The 24,310-nt window shown below is 43.2% G+C and overlaps 1 protein-coding gene across 5 annotated transcripts in view; it reads right to left on the bottom strand.

The window, feature by feature from the left end:
- Positions 1-20,387, bottom strand: part of MTCL3 (MTCL family member 3) — a 32,003-nt gene extending 11,616 nt beyond the window's left edge. For all 5 annotated transcript variants that reach the window (XM_066179216.1, XM_066179217.1, XM_066179218.1 and 2 more), the window contains exons 1-4: positions 20,313-20,387; positions 17,192-18,132; positions 16,661-16,885; positions 13,120-13,278 (exon numbers count right to left, since the gene is read on the bottom strand). In XM_066179216.1, the coding sequence (XP_066035313.1) occupies positions 13,120-13,278; positions 16,661-16,885; positions 17,192-18,058 (1,251 nt within the window). In that variant the 5' untranslated portion in view covers positions 18,059-18,132; positions 20,313-20,387. The remainder of the gene's footprint in view (positions 1-13,119; positions 13,279-16,660; positions 16,886-17,191; positions 18,133-20,312) is intronic.
- Between the last annotated feature and the right edge of the window lie 3,923 nt (positions 20,388-24,310).

Raw genomic sequence — 24,310 nt, 5'->3', positions numbered from 1 at the left:
GTGACCTAAGCAAAGGGTTTTTCTGTTATCCTAACCTGGGTTCATTCTAAGCTAGCCAAAGTCAATTAAAACAATCACGCAACCAGGCTTAGGGAAAGCAAAACAGACTTGATACCTGCAGGTTTTATCCTACACATCTTGATGTATATGCAATTGTTAATACTAGCAATGAGGGGGAAAGGGGAGAAATCACACCATATGTCAATAAAATCTAAGCAGAAACAAACACTTCAAAAAAGCACACCTGCACATCTAAGAGGTTAACCCATTGCCCTTCAAAATAAGAAATGCAATACTTGGAACACTTAGCTATGGAACATTACCAAAATCTGAACTCCTCAAATGCCAGAAGGTTGCATTTCTTGATACTATGAACACTGAAGTAAGTGAAAAAGAAACCCAAAACATCAAAAGCCTAGTGCTCTTGTTCCTGGCTAGCATTGATTCCACATGATTCAGAAGAGCTGCTGAGCTGATCCCAGAAGCCAGCACACCCATAGCTGGGTATTCTCCCTATCAAGTGACATACACTGTAGCATATAGCTATAAATGTGTGCAAATGAGAAGGTCTAAAAGATGACAGGGTCTAAAAGAAGAGAGTCAGAACACGCCACTCTGCTCCCTGATGTGTCACACTCTTCCAGGGCAGTTCAGAGGCAAAGCACAACCAGCACACTGCCAGTTTATGAAGAATCAGCTGGCTGCCTTGAACAATGACACACAGAAGCTGTTTGTTGGGCACCTTTCCCCACCACTGTATGTGAACAATACTTCCCTTGCCGCACTTAGCTCTTCCTACCTCACTCCCATACTGCACGAGGCATGTGCCTGATGGAGAGTTCAGTATTTTGCACACAGACACCCACATGTACAGCTGTATGACACAGAACACAAGCAGAGGCACAAACCACTGTGCAGTATCAGTGCTCCAGGGAAAATGCCCTGCTTGGTAGCATGTAGCTGCCTCAGATCTCCTGTTCAGTAGCTGCGTTTTGCCTCGGAAAAACAAGCCTGCTTGGAAAAATCCTGAGCTCTCCCATTTAGCAGAAGCAACCTGGAAACCATTTCCTTTCTCCCTATCCAGAAGAGACCTTTTCTACTCCTTGTGTGCTCCACTGCAAAACGGGAAAATAGATTCTGCTTGTTAGTAACAAGAACAGTTCAGAACAGTTGAGGCTGAAAGAGACCTCTGTTATGACCAGCCCCCACAACTGGCCTCAGCAAAACATCCTGGCACCTCCACAAATAGGCAAATGTTTTGGGCCATTAATCATTTAATAGTCCAGTCTCTCACAATCTCTGAAGATCTAGTCCAGTTCCCCCTGCTCAGAGCAGAGACAATTGAAGCAGGCTTCTCAGGGCCATGTCCTGTGCGGTCTTGGATTTCTTCAGAGATGGAATCTCCTTCCTCTATAGGCAATGAGTTCAGTGTTTGACCACCTTCACACAAAAGTTTGTTCTTGTCCTGTCACTGAACATCACTGGAACGTGTCTGCCTCTTTCTTCTTTACATCCTGTCAGATATTTTATAGAAGCATAGATCTGGGGCCTCCCGAGGCACCCTGCCCACAGGCCCAGGAGCTCCATTTCTGCTCAGCCCATGCTTCAAGTCCTGCTTGAGCTGTGTGAGATGCAGTGAGTCCGAGTTTGTCTTTAGCTCACCACAGTTAGTCCTGTCACCAGTCATGGACTTTGTTGATACACCTGTGCATTCATTTTCCAGCTGAACCTTAGACCTGATTCATCACCTTGAGCCTGACTGATAATCTGGACTGCATAACTTTTAATTTCTAAGTGGACCACAGACAAATACAAGTGACATTATAAAGCACTTGCAACAAAACATTAAGTTGGGTTGATTTTGGGAGGAGGGGGTTGAGTGAGGGCAAGGGCAGTGAGAAGGACATGGGAAGATGGCTTCAAATGAGAAGGACCAAGCCCCATGAAAAGGCCATAGTATCATACTACATCTTTTGCATCCCACTATCTCCCATTAGGATACTAGTTGACAAATAGTATCACCTCTCCTTCAGGAGCTACGTACCAGTCATAGCAACACACAAAGAAGCTAAGCTTGCTTCATCAGCTTTTCTGATTCTGGAAGTACTGGGTAATTCATGTCAGCCACCTAAATTTTCAGAACCATTATTCTGAAAAATGTGATGAACAATTGCCATTGAACAATAAATTTAGAGAATCCGTAATAGTTTTATTGTGTTTGTCTCTGCTGTCCATGTTCTGTTTGAGGTCTTGCCAATTTGTTTCACCTGTTTTCACACTGTAAACTGCACTGAGGTCACTCCCTGAGGGCCCATGACATGTTCCAGAATAGCCATCTGTACTGTGACAGGACAAGGTTCCCTTCCTTGCACTGACAGCTGAGTTCAGGCAAAATGCAGAGCAGCACCTACCTCCATGGTGCTACTTCCTATTTACTCTCCTAAAGGCAGGACAAACTACCTACAGCTGTGAGGCTCTGCCAAACTCCTATCAGGAACACCTGAAGGATGCATTGGGAAATTCAATGTGCAGAATAACTGAAAAATCTATCAGGCTACAGAGTTCTCTGGAGTTTTTTAAACTGCAGATTTGCCAGAACATCCAGAGAATGAAAAGACAGAAAATTATTTAATGTGTGGTTTCTGAAAAGCTCAGTTTAATACTGTGAGAAAAATAGCCCTAAACCCAGCAATGATCACACACACTAAACAATAACAGAGCTATGGCAACTTTTCTTTCAATCTAAAACCTGCTCATCTTTGACCTGTATCAGCACATTGCAAATACTCTGTTACACTGTTATTTCAGGTGTTTCTTTGAAGGGGCAGGTGCACTTAAGCAGGACTAAATACAGTGGTATAAGGGACAGAAAGGATGTGTAACTGTAACTCATCAAAGCCTTGGTGGGGCTTCCAGTAATATGATGACATTTGGTGTACATTGATTCCATAGTAAACATGTCTCTAAATCTCTCATTCAGCACCTACAAAATGTCTCTGTTCTGCCTCTATAAAGTCTTCCAAGTAACAGAAAGCAATTTTGCAAAGTCATGGATTTCCTCCAAATCTAGAGGATCCTAGCCTACATCTATTTTCCCATTCATGTTTTTGTACAAGTACAAAGATATTGAGTCTGTCCTCACCGTCATGCAATCTCTTCCTTTAAGATCTAAAGAAATCATACATAGTGTCTTAAAACAAAAAAATAAATTTTCAGAGACCTGCCAAAAATGACAAAATGAGCAAAAATAAACTTTGAGCTGGAATTTGAAAAGCACAATGTATTATTAAAAAAACGAACAAAACAAACAAACAAAACCAAAAAAATAAGCAAAACAACAACAAAAGAACCAGGGTGGATTAAATACTGTCTATGGATACTCTGAAAAGAAACATAATAGAGCTATTTAAGAATCACCTAAACAAGAGAGCTCATTTTTATACTTTTAAGTGACCTGGCAACTTTTTGTTTCGATTGAGCAGTCAAGTTGATACTCCTATGTATAAATTGCATATAGGGACACTCGAATGTCCGTTTGAATAAAGAAATACTGAAATTGGGAAGTACAAAAAAAAATAAAAACAAAAACTAAAACATAATTTTTTCTGTGACTGACGACCACTAAACAGCCCTTGAATACTGTATTACCCAGACTTTCCTCCATTTGTTAATGTGGTATCGTATTTTGGTAGCCTTAGTGAAGTCAGTAGAGAGATTGCCTATGCAGCAAAGAGACACAAAAGATTTTCTTTCTTTGTATCTCAAGGAAGTCATACCTTCCTTGATAAAGTCTGTATCAAGAGAAATACATCTTTTCCAGCCTGCCCCATGGTGAGTTCATGCTCACAAACCATTTTCTCTGATAGCCAGTTAATCTACCACCTGATCCACAGTTCCTACCCTGTCCATTACTTCCACGGACAACTGGGCATGCCTGGCAATTGCCCCTTGCCAAGTAATTCCCAGCAGTAGGAAATCACAAGGCAGCAACAGACTGGACTTGCTGTTCCACATCTCATTTGCCATCTCATCTGGCTCCATACTAAGACAGAGAGCCTTTGCCTAGTTTTTACACTAGTAAATGAAATGGTCAGAGACTGTTCACAGGACCTCATGCCAACTGGCTCTTCACCATTCAGTCTCCTTTCAGTTGTGATGACAATACAACTAAACTTCCCTACAGCTTCCTTTCAAACAAACAGGATCACATCCAAATTGTCGATCAGTAACAAGCTGTGACCCAGGCTAGACCCCAAATCATGCCCAAGCACTGAAGCAGTGGTAGCTGAGCCAGGCCAAAACCATCTAAGGGATATGTCAGCAACTGCTTGTCAGCATGTGGGTCCTTCCTTAGCCTGATTTACTTTACATATATAGTTTTTGTCTGCTGGAAGTGATTCTGTAGCAAAGAACACCTTTGAAAAGAATGATCCAAAGAAAAAAAAAAAAAAAGGTTTCAGGTGCTTGAGATCAGAATGTTGGGACTGATGTCTTTTCTGTCAAACAGTTTCTATGTGTTTGGAAGCTCAGGGTTTATTCTATGCTTCTGTTCTAGTTAGGCTTTGTTTTTTTTAAGATGGCCATTACTTTTTTTTTTCTTTCAAGTACACCTTACTGCAAAGAGTTCTAATTTTACTGGAAGACTGTACATAATATCAGTAACTCCTTTGACAAGAGAGCTTGCAAATCTAAGGCTGCTGCTATCTATCACAGAGATGTAGGAAAATAAAATAAGATTCTGACACCAGGAAAGAACTCTCAGGTCCCCATGAAATCAGAGTAGCAGCATTATGTTTATGAATTCAAAAGAACTGATCAGTCTTTATTTTGTGATTGGTAAATTAGTTTCTGTTTTAAACCAATTCCACATATACTATTTTCCACTAGAGCTGCCACTCCTTCATTATTACTTCCCTATCAGCCATCAATCCTGCCAACTTCTTTTACAAATCCTTGTAAATTTTAAGACCATTCAACAAAAATTTACAAAGCAACACACCAACTTCAATGACTGAAAAATATCATTACCAGGCATCTTTACTCACAAAATCTCTTCACAATAAGATATTTATGGAGCTTTATTCCTTTGAAATCATTCCCTATTTATTACCTATGTTTTGGAATATATTATTATTGACCATCAGGCTGTTTATATTCAATTTTGAGTAACTCTCCTGAAGCAAATGGCTCATGTGAATTGTTGATGGCTGATACATAATTAAAATCTAATTTTATGAAGTTTAAGTGTCAGCTGCTTCTCAAATGCACTTTTTTCCCTGTTTGTGGCATGATATATTCAGAGAATTACTACAACAGATTCAGTTACAGAGAGATTAATTTCTTTCTCCATTATGATTACTTTCTCACTTTCAAAGAACCAAACCAAAGCAAACTCTGCTTATCCCACTCCCTGTGAAATTGCAGTGTGCTCAGAGCAAGTGTCAAAATCACACCCTCACAGGTTGTGAATAGCATCCCTGCTGAGTACTGTTTTTAAAGGAAAAAAATACTTGGGCAAGATACCAAAGGTAACAGAATACCACACAAGCAGGTCAGACTGGGTTTATGCATCTGCTGGGATGTGGTGCTTAGAAATCACTGAGCTGTGCTTGGAGACAGAGGACTTTTTTTCTTTTTCTCATTCAAACCCAGGCAGATACTTGTTCCTTATCTCTTTTTAAAAAGTCTTATAATTATTCTGTTCTCTTCATCAAAACAAATTTAATTTTAGTGAGACAACAAACTGAAATTCCAGGTCACAGAAACCCTCTGCTTAAGGTACTGTTGGTAAGTGTTGCTGATAGTTAGGACTGGGTATCCAAAAGACAAAGGAAGGAACTGGTCTTGTGAGAGTCTTATTAAATCCTCCCCTGCTGCCATCTGGTGCCCGGAGCAAGTAAATTACTGTAACTCTCCAAAGAGTTCCACTTCACTGCACTGAGCCTGTGAGGATGAGCAGCTACAGCAGCCTCTCATCTTACTCAGCTTAACCTTGCTCCCTCCAATACCAGTTGTTTGAAATATTTCAATTCTAACTCTGAAGAAAAAAATGAACATTCGAGGTGCAATTATTATGTGCTTGGGAGACTGTATGATGGAGGAGACTTAAACTTTCCTTTTCAAGGCAGAAGAACCAAGTATCCAGCTCCAGTGTTTCATATGCATGGAGCATGGACAACAAACAGAAGCTAGAAATCCATGAACGTCCACATAGTAATGACTCCACTGGAATCACAGAGACCTGTCAGGATAGCTCACATGCCTGAGTGCAGCAATGGATTGATGAAAACTCTGAAGGTGAGGAAGAAGGGTTGCGCTCTAAGAACAATAGTGCAATTTCAGTTTGTGTCCTGTGACAGGTGATGGGCCAACTGTGAGCTACGGACAAAAATCAGAGGACAGAGGAGCATCCTCTGGAATGTGGATCCTCTGATGCACAAGGGCAAATAGACGAAGCATTTTTCAGACAACTAGCAGTCACATGATTTCTGCAATGGATTGAAGACAATTTTTTGCCACAGGTGATTAATAATTCAGCTGTGGCAATTACTCTGATGGACCTCTTACAAACAAGGAATCACTGGTCAGAGGTTTGATGGTCAATGGTAGCACTGGCAGCAGTGACTGTGAGATGAAGTTTAAGGTCCTGAGAGAAGGGACAAAGACAAGTACCAGATGAGAAAGTTCTGGAAGTATTCAAAAATGTAATGCTACTGTTGGATATTGTTGCCTTGCCTGTTGGAAATGCTGCAAACCACCAGTCTTTATGAGACTTGTTTCCAGTTTCTTGCAACTTTGTTACAGTTTAAACATTGCAGGTTTTTTCCCACCAAGCAACTGTCCCGGGATAAGTTAATATCTGTTAATATTTTGGGAAATTTCAGCAAATTATTCAGCTCTTTTTCAGATGAGAATATTCTTGTTTGCTCATAGTAAATTATTCTAGCAACTGTTCTCTTGAGACGTTCCATTAAGTCTTTCTTCTGGAACATATTGTGGTTATATACAATATATACCTCATACTTTCCTAATTCATCAAAAGGATGACATAATCTTTTAGAAACTTTCCATTCCTATATATTAACAGGTAATTATTTATTGCAGCTTACCAGTTTGAATTGCTGAAAATTCAGTATTTATGAATTACCGCACCCTCTCCCACCACCAGCTATCAATCTGCACATTTTCTCCAACTGAAAGATTATGTTCCAACTCCAGGGCCAGAAGACAAAGCTTAACTAGCCCTGCAATTGTTGTTCCATGAGGCTCTGGATAAAGCTGAAGCCAGGCATTAGAACCAGAAACCTTCCTAAGGGTGCTCACAGTGATACAGTTGCTGTTTCCTAGCACAGCGAGTGATCCTCCACTGCTCTCAGTCCAGATGCAAAAATGAAGAGCTAAGGCTTCGAAACAAGGAAAGGAACAGAACAAACCAAGGAAGCTGACAGATTTGCATGAGGGGGTGGAGGAAGCAGTGGGAAAGTAAAAATTTCACAGCAGATAGGAGCTGTAGCTAAGAAATGGGGATAATATATTTCAAGCAGAATAACAGCAAAATGAACTAGAAAACTTTTGAAATCCAGAATAGAGATGGGACACTCATGAAGAGTTGGAAGGATGCAGGGAAGGAAGGAATGGTGGGAGAGAAGGACAAGACTGAGACTTAGAAATCAGAAGACAGCAAAACAACCACTACTCTCAGACATAAAAGAAAAAGAGAAAAATAAAAAGAGACAAAGTAAAAAAGAAAAAGAAAATAAGAAAGTGGCAGAGAATGAGAAAAAAAAAAGAAAAAGAGAAAATGAAAAAGAAAAAGGAAAAGAGAAAAGGGAAAATGAGAAGAAGGAGAAGGAGGAGACACAGGATCAAGACTGAGAGAAAGAATCTGGAGAATGTGAGACTTTGTGAGTTACAGAAGAAAGACTTGAAATAAGTGGTTGAGGTTAAATGGCAAGGGAAAGGTCTTAAAGAAAGAAAGGGTTACTAGAAAGAAGAGATACTGAGTTTTCATCCAAGAAAGGTGAGGCAAGCTGGTATTGGTGATCAAGGGGACTGGGAAAGAATTTTACCAGATCTTTTGCAGCATGGGTTTGTTGGTTTCAGGTATGGGGGGGTGGGGGTGGGTTTAGGGTACTGGATTTTTTTTTTGGGGGGGGTGGTGGTGGTGGTGTTTGTTTGTTTTTGGTTTTGGTTGGGGGTTTTTTGTTGTTTTGTTTTGGAGTTTTTGTTTGGTTTTTTTGTTTGTTTGTTTTTCCCCAGGGTGGGGGTGGGGCATGGAGAATTTGGAGTTGTTTGTGGTTTTTTTACAGCAGCTTTTGTGGTGAATTTTCCAGCTGTCCTTCTGATGTCTATGAAGCCTGAACACTCAGTAATGTATAAAGAGCTAATCCGTGCTTACACAGGGCAGGCAAAAGTTGCAAGAGTAAGCAGAAAAGCATAATTACTCTCCTGTGGTCCCACAGCAGGTTAGTGTCAAAATAAGGAACAGAATTCAGATTCATCCTCCCAGCTCCAGTGCCCAGTTCCCCAGATGGTGTTGCCTTCTTCCATTTCCATGCAGTGTATGAACCAGATTGACAAGACAGGCACCACTACAGCAAAATACGGGCCCTTGTAGAGAGGCATAGACTCCTCTGTCTGCAGTCTGAGCTGAAGGGACAAAAGACATCTCTGGTTCATGTGCCATGTTTATCACAGGTTCTGTATCTGAGCTAAAAGTCTGTGTTTAGAAGAAGAAAATGGTGGCTTGACAACATCACCCTAAAGTAGCTGTAAGAACTGACCTGCCTGGCATCTGCCCAGCTTGGAGCAGTAGCTGAGCAATCTGTACCCATCCAGAGAGACACACGTCCCCAAAAAACACTGTGCTTCTTGCAATTGCATGTCTGCATTGCAACGAGGATTTGTAAAGCCCAGGGCCCAGTACATCAATCATATTTTCCTCCTGCTTCATTTGTCTCACAACAAACCACTAAAGCACAACTAACTGGGTGTTTGCTACATAGCTACAGCAAACAAATTAATTTTTAGTTCACAATAACAGAAAGGTTTACAAGTATTAACTAGGCTTTACCTGTTAACAACAAATTAATGATTAATTAATCAATGAACAACATGTTCATTATTATTACCACGTTAATTTTTTAGTATCTGAAAAATTACATCTAGCTGGTTTCTCTTTTCCGCTAGGAAATAATTCCTCTACTTTGTGTTTGGCTTCTCAAAAAGCAATACAGTTGTGTCGTGGGTTTTGTAAAGAACATGTTATTCTATTTCATCTGGGTGGAGCAGAATTGCTTATCTTTGCCCAAATGAGTCAGTGTCGCTTATCAAATGGTGGAGTGCTACTTATCTCTCTTCATTGTTTCACTACTTCCATGGGAATGTCTTCTGCTAATGGACCATTAAGAGCTCATCAATGACATTACACATTACACTGCACTATTGTAAGATGCTCCACACAGGGAGGAGGAGCCAAACCATCTTAACCTAGATTAAAAGGAACCACAGTCCCACTAGGTATCCAGTTTTTCCACCGGATCCCTACAGGAAGACCAGACCCATCTCACCATTACTGGACACTTTTTCTCCAATGGGACCATCTCTACTCCAACGGAACCACATCTGCCAGTTCAGGAGGGCTTACTTTGGACTGCTTCCAACACCCTGACCAACAGGATGTCAGGTTGTATTTCTGACTCTGTCAGGGTTTTCTAGGATTTCTTGTTTGTTTGCTTGCTTGCTTATTCTTCTGTACTACAACATCTGTATTTTTATATCCCTAGTAAAGAACTGCTATACCTATTCCTAAAATCTTTACCTGACAGCCTTTTAATTGCAAATTTATAATAATTTGGAAAATGGGAGAGGGGCTTACATTTCAAGGGAGACTCTAACCCTCCCTGGCAGATACCTGTCTATCTAAACCAAGACAAGTTGACAGCAAGCAACATTAAAGAAGAAATCAGCAGCAGCTGCTACAGATAAAACCAACACAGATTAAAAATCTTGTGTGTCTATGTGGACAAATGCAGGGATATCTTTCAACCAAATAGCTGCAATTTGGGGGACTGAAAGAAAAAGTAACTGATAGAAAATGTATGCATAGCTGGAACACCTTCCAAATCCTGGATGCTTCCAAGCCTCTGCTGACATCAACAACAATTTCTAACTTGTTGTGGAATTAATCATATTTTTTTTCCAAAAGCTCCAAATCAAGAAGGCAAATAGCAATTACCTCTTTATATTAAGGGACAAATACATTCACATGGCTATATTCACCCAAATGTTTGCTGGGGAACTCCAGATTTGACTCTAAACCAACACATCTGCTAGCTTTTATCTTTTCTACATGTTTTCAGTCAACTGTCCCTGCTATTTGAAACAACAGAGAATCCACATAGAGAGAACTTTGGCTTTGGTCCTGCCCTAGAGACTACCTACCAAAAAATTATGCTTTCTTTCTTACATTTTCTATTAAGTCTTATTTTAATTCTCTGCTATCTCACACTGTTCATTATAAAAGAACAAGAAATTTCACATGGCAGTTGTACATAAATAGATTTTAAGAATGGAAATGTTTGGGTTTCTGCAGTACATCTGATGACAAAAGTACAGAAATCAATCATTACATCTCCAAGCATTTTTACTATGCTGTGAAACAAAAATGTTTGTCTTTAGAGAGATACCTTCCCCTTAATTCTAAGGCAAATAAAGCAAAGATTACAATCCAGAAAAAAGGTCTTCCCCATATTTCAATTTAAGCTGAGTAGAACTCCCTTAAGCAGGAGTATCCATTGGTTATAGTGGCTGTATTGAAATGAGAATGGGTTGTAAAACCATAAAATTAGAGGAAATAACTCACAAGCAAACAGAAAATTAACATTATAAATATCTGACAATGACATTTAAAATTCATGAAACCTTCAATTGCCAGAGAAGAAGAAAAATTATTTGTCACAGAAAAATTCTAATGCAGACTGCTTTCGGTTGTTTTCATGGTTGTTTTTGTATTAACATTTTCATATCTTCTTCACAGATTCTAAATTTCTATTCTGTAAGATTTAGTATTCTTTACCAGAATGTTTCCATGGGTCCCCCAAATCATGGTATATTTGCAGTGTGCATAACAATTTGGCTTTGCCTCAAACTTGTTTTTCTCTGACTTGCACCTCCTGAACTATCCTCCAACTTCCCCCATGCTGTGCTGAAAGTCCTGGCCTGAAAAGCAGCATTCACCTTCTGAAAGCAACTCAGCAGCTTATAAATACATAAATCCTGCTTAATTATGATGACACATATAATGACTGTGCAAGGCAGTTCTCCTTGCTTCAGTATAAGGATGTATTTCTGACTCTTTGTCCACTCCACCCCTACTATGGTATCAAGCCTTACTTCACATTTTCATTCTGGCTCAGTGCCCCCATTCTGTGCCACTGGGGATCATCCATCTGCTGCAGCTTCATGAAAACCATTATTGTGTAACAGAGACCCTAAACATGACACCATCTCTTCTGGAGTCTCCAGCACCCTTTCATTGATACCAGCAGCAGAAACAGAAAGGGCTAAACACTTAAGCCAAAGAAAGAAGTGGAGAGCAGTGTGGGAGCAACAGAATCGTAGTTCCACATAGTGGCCCAGAGGGAAGAACCACGACAAGGAGAAAGTGACTAGTGATGACAGGGATGAAGAAGTCCATTAACTGGCTTAATATCAATGAACACAAACTATTAAATTGCCACTAAACATCACTGTAATCAGAAGATGCTTCAAAAAAGCAGGCCAAAAGAATTTTACAGCCTTATAACCTATTAGAGAGGAGGAGGAACCAGAGATAGGAACCTAAAAGAAAGTAGACTCTGAATGGACAAGAATAACAAAAACTTTGTAGTAAAGCTAATCTTAAAGACAAGGTATAAGGATAATTACAGAAATATCATGCTCTCATCAAGAGGTTAGTCCAGGAAACCAAGCTCTATTTAATGGCAGTAACCAGAGAGAAAACAGAAGGTGGAAGTCTCAGGGAGATGGGGGGAAACCTGACTAAGGCTCAGATTTTTTTCATGCCCTTTTAAAATCAGCTGTTATCTGGGAAAGCAGGAGAAGGTGGAAGAAACCACCTGTTTAACCTCTACTAACATGCTAGAAATTCAGTTTCTGTAGAGAAAACATTTTAATATTTTTATTACTACATAACTTAAAGGACTCATTTGCAGTTCCTAAAAATGCCAAAACATCATGCAACTGAAAATTTCCTGCCTTTCTTGACAACTGAAATACATCTCTTCTGCTTCATACAAGATCAAAGCCACTGATGTTACTACTAGTGAATATTCCTAAAAGTGAAAATTGGGGGCATTCATTGAATTTTAAATCTTGAATAGGAAACAGGAGAGCTGCTTTTGAAATCTCTTCTGAGAAGTCATTCTTAGTCAACAGTTTCTCCTTTTACTGCTGCTTTGTTATCTCTGTCAGCCTGGCTAGTATTGCTGTAATGCAATTTTCTGCTACTTAATGGCACAGTATCTTGCATCTATATAATGGCAGCTGGACTAATTTTGAAGATTAATTAGATACAATGAAAAATTATGCTTAAATTGAAAAGACAGGTAGAATCTCTCACTCCCCAGTAGTCCAAAGAAGTACTGAACAAGACTGAACAAGAGGGGGAAGCGGCTAGATTCCTAGTCTCAGTGTGCCTGCTAGTCTCTAGTAGTTAGCAGGGGAAAAACCACTGGTCCTTGTAAAAGCCTGTGGGAAACATCATCTGTAAAGTTAGATGCCTCTGACACACTTGAGCACACTGCTTGTATGAATATTTATGTCGTTACAATGTATCAAAGCCTCTGAACTCATTACCACTAGTTTCATATTTCACTTCTAGTAGAGAGAGAGGAAAAAAATGCACCACTTGATTCCTGTTTTGTCTGGAAAACACCAAATATTTCAGTTTCTTCTCAGCTTCACAACCATCAAGTTGTGCTTTAGCAGTCCTTGCAACTTTCAACTTTTGACTGCCATATTGCTTGCCCCCAAAACAAGTTGTAAAACAAAAACAGTTCATCAGTAAGAATCTAAGATCTTCAAATAATTGGTGTAGAAGTAAATAGCAACACTAACCTCTTTCATTTTTTCCAGTTCATTCTGTAGTGCTTGTTTGGCAATTTCAACTTCTATAAGCTGCTGTCTTAATTTTTCATTCTCATCCTCTGTTATAGTACGTTTTTCTTCCACATTTTCTAACTCGTGATGAAGTCTCACCGATACATCTTTTGCAACCTAAATGAAATGGTATATCACAAGAAAGGTTAAAAAAATTTCACTGCTGCAGTGCTTAGTGCCTAAGCAACCGTTGAGAAGTTAATTCTGGGTGTTTTGATGGAAGAGGTATGTAAGGAAACAGGTAGACAACAACATCCACAGACAGAATTCTACATAATTCCAAATTCAAGCCAATTCCTTCCAAAAAATGGTACACTATCCCTATGGATTGCACTGGAAACCACACCAGACATTAAACCCCAACTCCATCTTAGGTTCTGTCACATCAGTAGTTAAACAGAACCTTCACTATTCCTGGAGACAGTGCATCATCTGTCTGCTCTCAACTCCAGCTAGCTTATATTTTTCAATACACTAAAGCACATACCCTTCAAATACTTGACATGCAACAGCATCTAAAAGCAGGGCCTGTCTTCTCCAGGCCTTCCCTACCTGTGTCTACCTGTGACTGCAAATGGACATGTTTATTTTGACTCTGCTAGTTTCTCTCTCCTTGGTGGACAATCAATGAAAATATTTACTACTATTGGCTCATTTTAAGACTAAAATATGAACAAAACCCATTTTTTACGGACATTGTGCTCATACAAATGATGTCTGATATTTTCAGTGAAAATAAACACTAAGGTTTTTGGTTGTTTGGGGTTTTTTAATGCATTTTCACAGGAATAGAGTTAAAAGGCTTATGACAATATCTAATTCCTCTTTCTCAGGAAGAGTAATGATAATCTTGCCCTACAAGCCACTTGCACTATATTTTGTGAAACCACCAGAAACTATAATCACATATCAAAAATATTTAAATACACACTAATCACTGTGTTGACAGTCATTTAGACACACATACACATAGTTTGAAAAGCCTCATTTCCTGCTTTATTTAGAACAGTGGAAAGCATAATTAATCCTACTTAGCATTAGCTAGGGGAGTTCAACAAGCTGTCCTTCATGGCTTTCACTCAAACCATCTTTATGTTAGTATGTCAGAAGTTCTTTGACATACTAAAAACTCTAGAGAAAAAATAATATCTGTAAGCAAGCATCTAGAAAGATCCAATCTATCAGAAATCAGCAGCAGCTAGTGACTCAGCCTGCCTTGACAAGAAACCCAGTGTGTGTGTGAATTACAGATACAACACTGCAGTGTAGCACAAAATCATTCAATAACCTCCCCCACTGCACTCAAGACACATAATGCCCAACAGAAAGAGTGAGTGGAGGGGAATTTTAATTATAACCATAGTCCAAAGAGACTGCAGAATGAGCTGAGAAACACACCACAGGGCTTTGACTTGATGCCTTTTCCTACACTTAGTAGTATTAAACTGCTCATCTGGTTGTCCAACCAAAGTAAATGGACAATCATTGGAGATATTTAAAACAGCAACCTAATGGAACCTGTCTTCAGTCTATAGATACAGTCTGGATTAGTAAATAAAATCAAATTGTAATATCATTACTGGTAGCTAATGTCTTGACACAAAATTTGGTGGAACAGCTATTAATGCAGGAAAAAATACAGAGCATTCTAGATGACATGGAAATAGCACTCACTTATGCAAGATACATTTTAATACAGGCATATGTGAGATACATTTTAAGACAGCTAGCTGCAAGACTGTATCTCTGAGGATCAGGTTCCCTAATATATTGTGCAATGAACAATGCAAAATGAACAGTGTCAATTTGGACAGTCTTTCTTCAGAAGAGGACTTGGAAACACTACAGAAAACCACACACGAGTTATAATTATGGTTAGCCAGCACTTAGAACTCTATTAGGCAGAAATTTGGCATTAGACATTCATCTCTACTCCAAAGCAGAACACATTAATGAACGGTGAGAACATATTACAAGAACACTGCTCCTTTCCAAAGAGTCAGTCACACTGGGAAACACATGGGAGAAATGCTAATTAAAGCAAGCTCTTTGTTCAGCTAAATCCAAGGCCTTTGCTTCTATCTCCTATATTGGCAGACAAGCACCTCAGCAGAGGTGCCCTCCCTAGCCTGCATTTGTAGACTTGCTAATAAAAGTAACACTGAGCCAACAGAGAAGCCAACTCTATAAACTGGAATCACAATTCACTTGGGATATGAAGGCCCACCTTAAAATTTTGCCTGCAAATGTGTGGGTCTCAACTGGTCACCTAAGCATCATCCTGAGCATGCAAAATATCCCTTGTTTCAAACAGAAATCCTCATGAATAGGGGGCAATTTTGCTTCTGATCAGTGTGACTCTATTTTGCCAAGAACCACATGAGCACCTGTATTTATAGGACTGTCACAGCCACAAGAGAAAAAGTGGGTTTTGAATACGCATAGAAAAGGAATATCAAATAGAAATTTTAATAACAGTGATGACAAGCTTGAAAACTTTCAGAAAAGATGATCCAAACCAGGCCTGGGAAAAATATGCTCTTGATCCACCATATTTATCAGAAAGAAGTTAAAAAATAACCTTCGTAATCATGCATTAAATTCACCTTTTCAACTGTGCCCACAGAGTCCATGTGCCATAGGTAACTAGAGTCCTAGGCAGAAGTGTGGCCAGTAAAGCTCACATTTGCTATACAGAGGTCTGCACTTTCATGAGAAAAGGTCAGTTGACTGGGAGACTAGTCAACTGAATAATGTTTGGGTGTCCTGACTCAGCAGGAGTCCTTCAATATCTAGTGAATGGAAGCAGAAATTAAACTTCCAACTGTGTTAAGAAAGGCATTTTTTCTCTGCAATTGGACCAATCTAGAATGGACATGATGGGTATTTTACCAATGACAATCTTTAAACAAGGACTGAAACTATTCCACAGCAAGAGGCTGTGGTTTGTTCAGATTTTATGGGTGAAATGCAGTTGATGACACACTGAAATATAATGGGTTATGTCTAAGGTTTCAGGTGGATCTGAAAAGCCTTGGATTCATTGAACATAACAGCAGTTTTTACTGATGGCAACAGAGTAAGGATTTAGTGTTGGGACTGCAAGTACTCAATCTGCTTGACCCCTAAAATCTTTCACTAAGAGTAACAAAGTCCCCTCGAAGTCAATGGGGCTGTTTGGCAAGGTAGGTTTAAATTTGCAGTGGAAGGGTATGTTTTGCATTCATCATAGAGTCCAAAACCTTTAAAAAAACCTCCTAATTTGCTTTTGAGTAACTCCTTGCACATTACCTTTACAAAAAACGATAGGACGGAAGCTGAAAATAGCCTGTCTACATACACTAAGGGTTCATATTACCAAGAATATCTTGGCCACGGCTATTCCACGAGCTGCACAGCAGAATGGGTGGAAACACCTGAGTCATGAGGACCAAGAGCACGGTTGTGTCTCTATCTGAGATGCTCCCCTCCCCTCAACAGCTGCTCATGTCTGTTGTACCTTGAGGTCCTGCTCCATGCTGCGGATGAGCTCGTTGTCGATCTCGCCGGTCTGGGCGTAGCGGAGCCTCTTGCGCTCAGCCTTACGCAGCCGGTACTGGAGGATCCGGCAGTTCTTGTTGGCTCGCTCCAGTTCATGGCGCATTTCTTGAAGCTGACAAGCATCCTCCTCAAAGAAACTGTCCCTCATCTCGTCCATCTCTGTCCTCAGCTCATCTATCTCGTTCTGGCATGGGGGCAAGAAGGGGACAGGGACGCAACAGGTAGGTTAAAAGCACAAATAGGGGAAGGCAGCCAAAATGGAGCTCCGCCCCGCAGGGACGGCAGGTAAATACAATCCAGCTCATTATAACCACCACAACGAAGCAGGGATGTGGCACTGACCGCACGCCCCACGACAGAGCCATCTTAACGCTGCCTCCAGCCCTCCTGCCACGAGAGGGAGGCCGGGAAGGTCCACCCGTCGAGAGGCAGCCCGGCCCCCGCCCGGCCCCGGTTCTCCCCCACCCCCGCCGCCGCCCCGGCCCCTCACCTTGAGGCTCTCGTTCTCCTCCCGCAGTTTCTCCATCTCTTCCTGCATCTCCTCCTGCAGGTGGGGGCTCAGGGTGCCTTCGGGGCCGCAGCTCCTGCCGTCGCCTTCCGTCTCGCCCTGCCGCAGCCCCTCCGCCCCGGCCGCCGCCATAGCAGCGGGCGAGGAGGCGGAGGCGGCCGGGGGAGGCTCGGCCGGGGCGGCGGCCGCGGAGGCAGCGGAGGAAGCGCTGCCGCTGCTGCTGCTGTGGTTGCTGCCCTTGGTTTGCATCTGGGCGGCCGCCGCCAGCCCTTTCCTGAGGTGGAACTGGATGAGCTCACTTTGCAGGCATCCCTCCTTCCAGTACCCGCCGCCGCCCGCCGCCGCACCGCGGCCCTTCCCCGCGCCCGAGGAAGATGGAGGCGCCGGGGCCGCCTCCCCCGCGCCCTTCAGCGGGGACCGCCCCGCTTTCCCCCGCCACTGCTTGGGCGGCGGCGCCGCCGCCCCCTCCCGCTCGCCCCCGCCGGCCCCTACAGGGGGCGCCTCCTCGGCGGCGCCGGGCGGCGGCAGCGGCTCCTCGGCGGCGGCGGCGGCCGCTGCTCTCCCGGCGGCGGCGGGCGGCGGTTCAGCACCGGCGCCGGGCTGGACAGCTCCCCGCCCCGGCTTCTCGGCGGCGCGGCCGCGGGCGGCACGGGGGCCCTGGCCGGGCGGCGGCCGCGCCGAGGCGGCTTTGGCGGCGAGGGGCGCGGGTTTGGCGGCGCCGGGCGGCGGGCGCGGGGCGGTGTCGCGGGCCCGGGCCGGCGAGGATGCCCGCGGCTGCTTCCTGCCGCTGCTGCCCTCGGGATGCAGGCGCGGCTCGGCGGCCGCGCCCCCTGCAGGCGGCTGGCTCATGGCGGCGGCTATCTCGGGGACGCGTCCATCACCGGCGGGCTCCTCCGCCTCCTCCGCCGCCGCCGCCCCGAGAGCTGGGGGGAGAACAGGAGAAGCGGTCGGGATGGGGACGGGGAGACGGGCTTTCCGGTCACGGCGGCGGCCAGCCTGCCCACTCCCCGCCGCCGCGGAGCCCTGCCGGCCTCCAGCCCTGACCCGCGCCCACCTGCGGGAGGAGCGGTCCCCCGGAGCGGCCGGGGAGAATCTGGCCGTGGCCGCAGCCCAGAGCCAACCGGAGCGGCTCGTGGAAGCGCCCGAAGGGCTCGGCTGAGGCCCGTTCCCACTCCGCCCTCACCTAGGGGCGTTTCCCCAGCCCCGATGCCGAACCTTCGCCCGCCGGGCTGCTACACCAGGGATGAATTTCCTTCCGCACACAAACTTCTCTCTCCCTTTGTCCTCACCACCAAGCCTGGGTTGCTAATACACTAGTCTGCCTGGCAAAAGGCCTCGTCCCAATGTCTATGACAGACGAGTGGGGGAAAGCTACCGTACAAAGGGCTGCACACGTGGAAGCAACTATAGATTTCCCTTCAGCTTTGACAGCGACTCTTCCGGGGCAAGGTGACTCGGGAATCGAGGGTCATAAAGGAAAGGGGTTCTGCAAATCATCTTCTAAACACACATTTGCCCTGGTTTGTTACCCAGAGGTGCTGCTAGAATTTAAGACCGATTCATGTTTGTTACCAGTTATGCTGATCGATAGGTTCAGATATGCAGATTTTCAAAACAGAGGAAGCAAGGAATACACCCTAACCCAGAACAAAATGTTATGTGGCATTTTCTGAAGGATGCTCACTTGGCAATTTACCCCTATAATGACACAACCAGAGTTTTCATGACCACAATAGAATATGAAAAAGGGCTGTTAAAAGCCATATCATGCTGCTAATGTCCCCAGTATATTCTGAAAATAATGGCTATGATCCACAACCTGTTTTAACACAGCCTTTATTCAACTCTCCTTAGGGAGAAGACATGGGCATCAGCAGAAATGACAGCATTCCTAACATGGCCTGCCCATTCCCTCCTAGAACATGGCTTAACCATTCCCTGCTAGAACAGGGAATAAAGAAAGAAGCACGACTGGGCAAAATCAACGTAGAGACTATACCGTGCCCTGACAATTGGTTTACTCCCTGGAACATACTAGACAATGAGGCTGTGTTTGCTCTGCTCTCACTGGCAGGAGTGCATCATTTCCTCTCAAACGCACTGTCATTAATAACCTGACTTAAACCAATATTCTGCAAATTAATGCTCAAAATGACACAATTTGGCAGACACTTCTCAAGCCTTAGTTAGTAAAAAGAAAGCATGGGAGTGTAGAGCTATAAAACTTGTATGACAGCACTTTATAACAGATTTGCTTTGCATTTCTATTAGCCACCACAAACAGAATTCCCATCCTACCGTTGTTTGGAGATATACAGGTATGAAATATAAGAAATGAAATTCAAATTTATCATCAGGAACCCTATGCTGTACCTGAATCTTTTAGGGAACTTTAACTAGAACTAAGACATCACACTCAACTGCGACCTGCCAGAACACAACCCCTACCCTGCATGCTCCAAAATCCAAGTTCGGCTACCGCCTACAGTTAAGTTGGCTGATTTTAGAGATAGATAGATAGAGAGAGAGAGAGAGACAGACAGACAGACATGCATTTATATACATTTTTAAGTGGCACAACGGAAGCCCCGTTTGAGACCAAGACCTAAATCTCTGTCCTCACAAAACTCCACAGCTCGACCTTCTCCCCAGAGTCAAACCCACGTGGCGCCGGGACACGGCGTCTCCGCAGCTTTTCCTGTCGGGAACAGCTGTCCAGGCGGAAAAAGGAGTAAATAAATGGAAGCAACAAAAGGGAGCAGTCCGCTGGCTCCATGCGCCGGCGCGGGGCTCTCCCGTGCCCGGAACTTCGGGCAGGGCATCCTCCCGGCCCTGGCCCTTTCGTCCCACCGGGCGCCCGCCTCTGCCCCGCCGAGAATTCGCAAACGCGGTTTAAGATTTGGGAGTGCTTCTGCCTTTTGTCCTGGTTTAAAGGAGCGGAGAGGATTTTTGAAGGTCCTCCCTCATACCTGGTAGGTTTGTTGCATCTGGCTCAGGAGTAATATCTCCCTTTGGGGGAAAAAAAAAAAAAAAAAAAAAAAAAAAAAAAAGAAAAAAGAAAAAAAAAAAAAGGCTTGGATGTAAAGCCTTCTGCATTACTCACCACCACTTTGTCCGCTGCCCGGCTGCCGAAATGCATGCACGGAGAGCCGGGCACCACACACGAGGTACCCGCCGCTGCCAGAGCCTCTCAGGAAAATGAAGCAATATTCATGAGCTGACCTCACTGAGCCTGGGAGACGGAAAGGGGGGGGGGGGGGGGGAGGGAAGAAAGCAGCGAAGGGAAGAGAAAGGAGAAGATTAAACGGCGAGAACCCCGCCCAGGCCTGAAGGCTGAATTACGTCCCTTCATCTATCTGCACATGGTGGAATAGGATGACAGCAAATAGGGAAGGAGCAGGCTGCAAACAAGGGATGCGCCCGCTTTCTCTTCCCAATGCGTGCAGGCGATAGATTATGATCAATTATTTAGCGTCCCCTTCAGGGGAGTCTGCTCGGGCCGGGCAGGGATGCCGGGCACCTTCTGTACGGGCACGGCTGCGGTGACAGAGCTTTCTTTCCTTTGTTCGCCGCCCTCGCCTGCGCCCCTTCGGCAAGAGCCCGCCGCCGCCCGGAGGGGCAGAGACAAAGGCAGCCCGGTCTCTGGGCTGGTGGAGAGCATTCCCTGGGGTTATTTACGCGTCTCAACGCAGGGACTAACTGATCCTTTCTTTACTCGTGTCGCGGGCAAATCTGTTTTACCTCTCTGTTCTATCGTGAGGTGAATTTACTTTTGCTCTGAAGCACCTCAGGAGGCTTTTAAGACTTTGCGCTTGAAGTCTTTCTTAATTACAAAGAAAAACGGGGGAAAGGCTTGCTTTCTTTCCCCTTCCCTCCGAGGAGGGACCCTTGCCATGTGCTGGCTGTGTGTGGGAGCGTCCCGGAGCCACCTGTGTCTGTGTGAACACTCAGCAAGAATAGCCTCAGGGGGAGCAGTGCTGCATTTGGGGTCCCTCCCCCTCCTCCTGCAGCAGCTGACAGGGCCGGGGGAGCTCCTCAGCCCCGGCAGCACCTTCTCGGCGGGCGGGCGGGGCGGGGGCCACTTCCCTCCAGCCGTGGGTTTCCTGCCTGGAAACTCCTCCCGAAGGATAATTAAGTGATGATTTCGTGCCCAGGGGTATACCAGCATATACATACATGCATACGTCTATATACAAACCGTCTGTACACATACACAGTGTGCACACATACATACACAAATGTGTGTGCATACATATGTGCTAGCACACCTACAAAATATACATCCACGTGCATGGGTTTGTATATTGCATGTACATGTTTGCTTGACTCTGAGGTTCTTGTGCAGTCCTTGCGCAAAGGCAAGCTCAGGGGAGACAGGCTGCCCCCTTTACAGCTACCCCTCTCGTGACAGTCCTCTACACCTCTCCTGATGTGCCAAGCAGGATTCAACACAAACAAACCAACATATCTGACATGCAGGAAGGTACTCCCGCCATGCAGGTGCATGTTCTCTGGACTCGAGCCCTGGAACTGCATGAACGGGATATATATAGACCTGATGAGTTGAGGACAATCAGAAAATAGGAAATGGAACATTAATGCTGAATAAGAAAATCACTGGGATGATAAAAAGCTACTTTCAAATTATTAATATTTAATGATTTTTAAGCCTTTGAAACTCATAAAAAACAGCAGCAATCATACCAAGTAAACAGAATAATTGGTTGAAAATATGAGGAACAAAAATAAAAAGTATTTCTGGAGTTGGAGTTGAGAAAATTTCCTATGAAAGCACTAGATAGATTCTGCTAGAACATCTAGGTCCTGATCTCAGTAAATATACAGAATAGAAGTATTAAGGTCATCACAACAACATAACATTTAATTTACACAATATCATTCAGAAGGATAAGCACAACAGTCCCTACTTTTAAGTACTGATCATTATTTACCACCTTTTCTGCTCTCTTGGTGGGTGAGTTGCCTGGATGAACTTTCTACAGAAAACAATTACGTGATGTGATGGCATCTTATACCACCTACAACAAGTTTGATCATGCATTTGGAAAGATACAGATTCTTATTTTCTCGTGGTAGTGTCCAAATGGAAACCAGGTCATCAGATTATCTTCACCTACATTGTCAGGCCATGTGTCTGATAGTAAAGATCAATCTTACAGTGGTTAAAATAGCCAATTTCTCAGTGTGGTTTGGGATGGTTGACTTAATTCTCAAAATTTCTATTCTGTCTAAGTGTCAATGCTGACAGAGTTATAAAAGTTGACATGGGCACAAAAATATTCTACTCATATCATTTATTTTTCTGGGGGAAATGGATAAAATCAACACAAGTTAAAGTACACTTTTTCTAATATAAGATGTATTTCCTCTAGGAAATTTTTGTCCAGATCTCTGTGGGCATTTTCTAGTACTAATAGATCATGATTTAAAAGATACAATAATTATATCTACCCTTGAGTAAGTGCAGTATGAAGAGACCCGTATATAAAAGTTAATACAGTTAAAAATTCCATTTCTGGGCAGATTTTATTGTAGAGTCTCTAAAGACCTGTGGATTGAAATAATACAGAAAGGAAGGGTCTTAAAAAGAAAGAGAAAACAAGGGGCTCTCAGCTGACTATTGTCATTCAGAAATAAATCACTGACATGGTGCAGAACAGTTGTACAAATACACTGCCTCAAATGTCAGGGAAAAATGGAAATAAAATACTAGAAATTATTTGTGACAAGTAGAGAACAAACTAGAAAATATAATTAGTGGTCCTGTATATTTCCATGGTGCAGAGAGATTATGATTACTGAGAGCAGTTCTGGTACCCCATCTCAAACAAGGCATGGTGGAAAGGGGTGGGGCTCAGGGAAGAGTGGCCAGGGCCTGAAGTGTCTCTGCTCAAGGAATGACCAGGTATGGCAGGAGTCTTCAGACTGGAGACAGGGTGACTGAGGAGAAATGAGGTGCAAGTCCCTACAATCTTTAGTAAGGAAGGTAAACAAGTGTAAAAGGTTCACTGTTAGTCACAGTCTCTTCCCACACAAATAGTGCAGAGATGCAGACGTGAAGGAAAGAAACAAGCAGGTGATGCATTCCAAAAATCGAGAAAACAGTCCTTGTGGTTTAACTATTCAACTCCCTGACACAAAGTGTTGCAAATATAAAGGTCTACGTGAATTTAAAAAAGTGATTGAAGAAAATAATAGAAAAAAAATTAGTTGGAGACAAAAGGGGGCAAACAGGGTCAAAAGCCACTTCTCCTGTGACTATTTTTTTGATCTGGGAGATGGTCTAGAAGAGGTATTAGTATGTGTTTTTGCATTCTCTTCCAACATGTACCATTGACCACAGTCAGACACCTATCAGTAAAGATAAAAATCTGGCTCTGTATGACAATTCTTATCCTGTTAGTAACACACTCTAGCTTTGCCCCTCTCTCTTTTCCACCTTATTTTGTTTTCTTCATTTCTATTTCATTCTTCTGCCTTTGATTTATTTTTGTGCAGCGCATTGGCAACCAGCTTCATCCTGGTAGAGCATACCTATGATTTTCATTACTTTCTTGCCTTCGATAACTAGAATTGTTTTGACTCAAATTAGATACATGAATACCTTGTTTTCTAGTCCACATTATTGCTTGCTCATGTAGAGACACATTTTTGTGTTCAGCCTACAACTGCATTAAGTTGTATGTAGTTATGCAAGAGATGAAAGTAGAGGATGAGAAAGGAGAGGAAGAATTTCTCCTCCAAGCCGAGTTTTAGTTTAAGTCATATAAATTTCTTTTCCTAAGTTAAGAAGAGAATCCCTTTACATAACACCCTAAAAGTGTGACCGAAGCACGACCTCCTGGCTTTCAGTAGAGAATATTTTAATAACGGATTTCAGAAGTGGCTTGGAGAGGATGCTTTTCCAGGAAAATGCCTGGGTGGCTCACAATTGCTGTACTTTCTCCACGTGCTTACTCACCTCCTCTGCCCTCTTGGGAATACGCTGGGTTATGCTGGTGCAGAAAGAGAAGCTTCTGGAGCATGCTGTGCTAATTCATGGTACTGGCAGTGCCCCAGCTGGCAGAGGCTGCAGTTTAT

This window comes from Chamaea fasciata, unplaced genomic scaffold (genome assembly GCF_029207755.1).
Source record: "Chamaea fasciata isolate MVZ Bird 193981 ecotype frontalis unplaced genomic scaffold, bChaFas1.0.hap1 SCAF_3, whole genome shotgun sequence".
NCBI lineage: Eukaryota > Metazoa > Chordata > Aves > Passeriformes > Sylviidae > Chamaea > Chamaea fasciata.
Note: the sequence above shows the minus strand (reverse complement) of the source record. Positions and strands in the feature narration are given on the sequence as shown.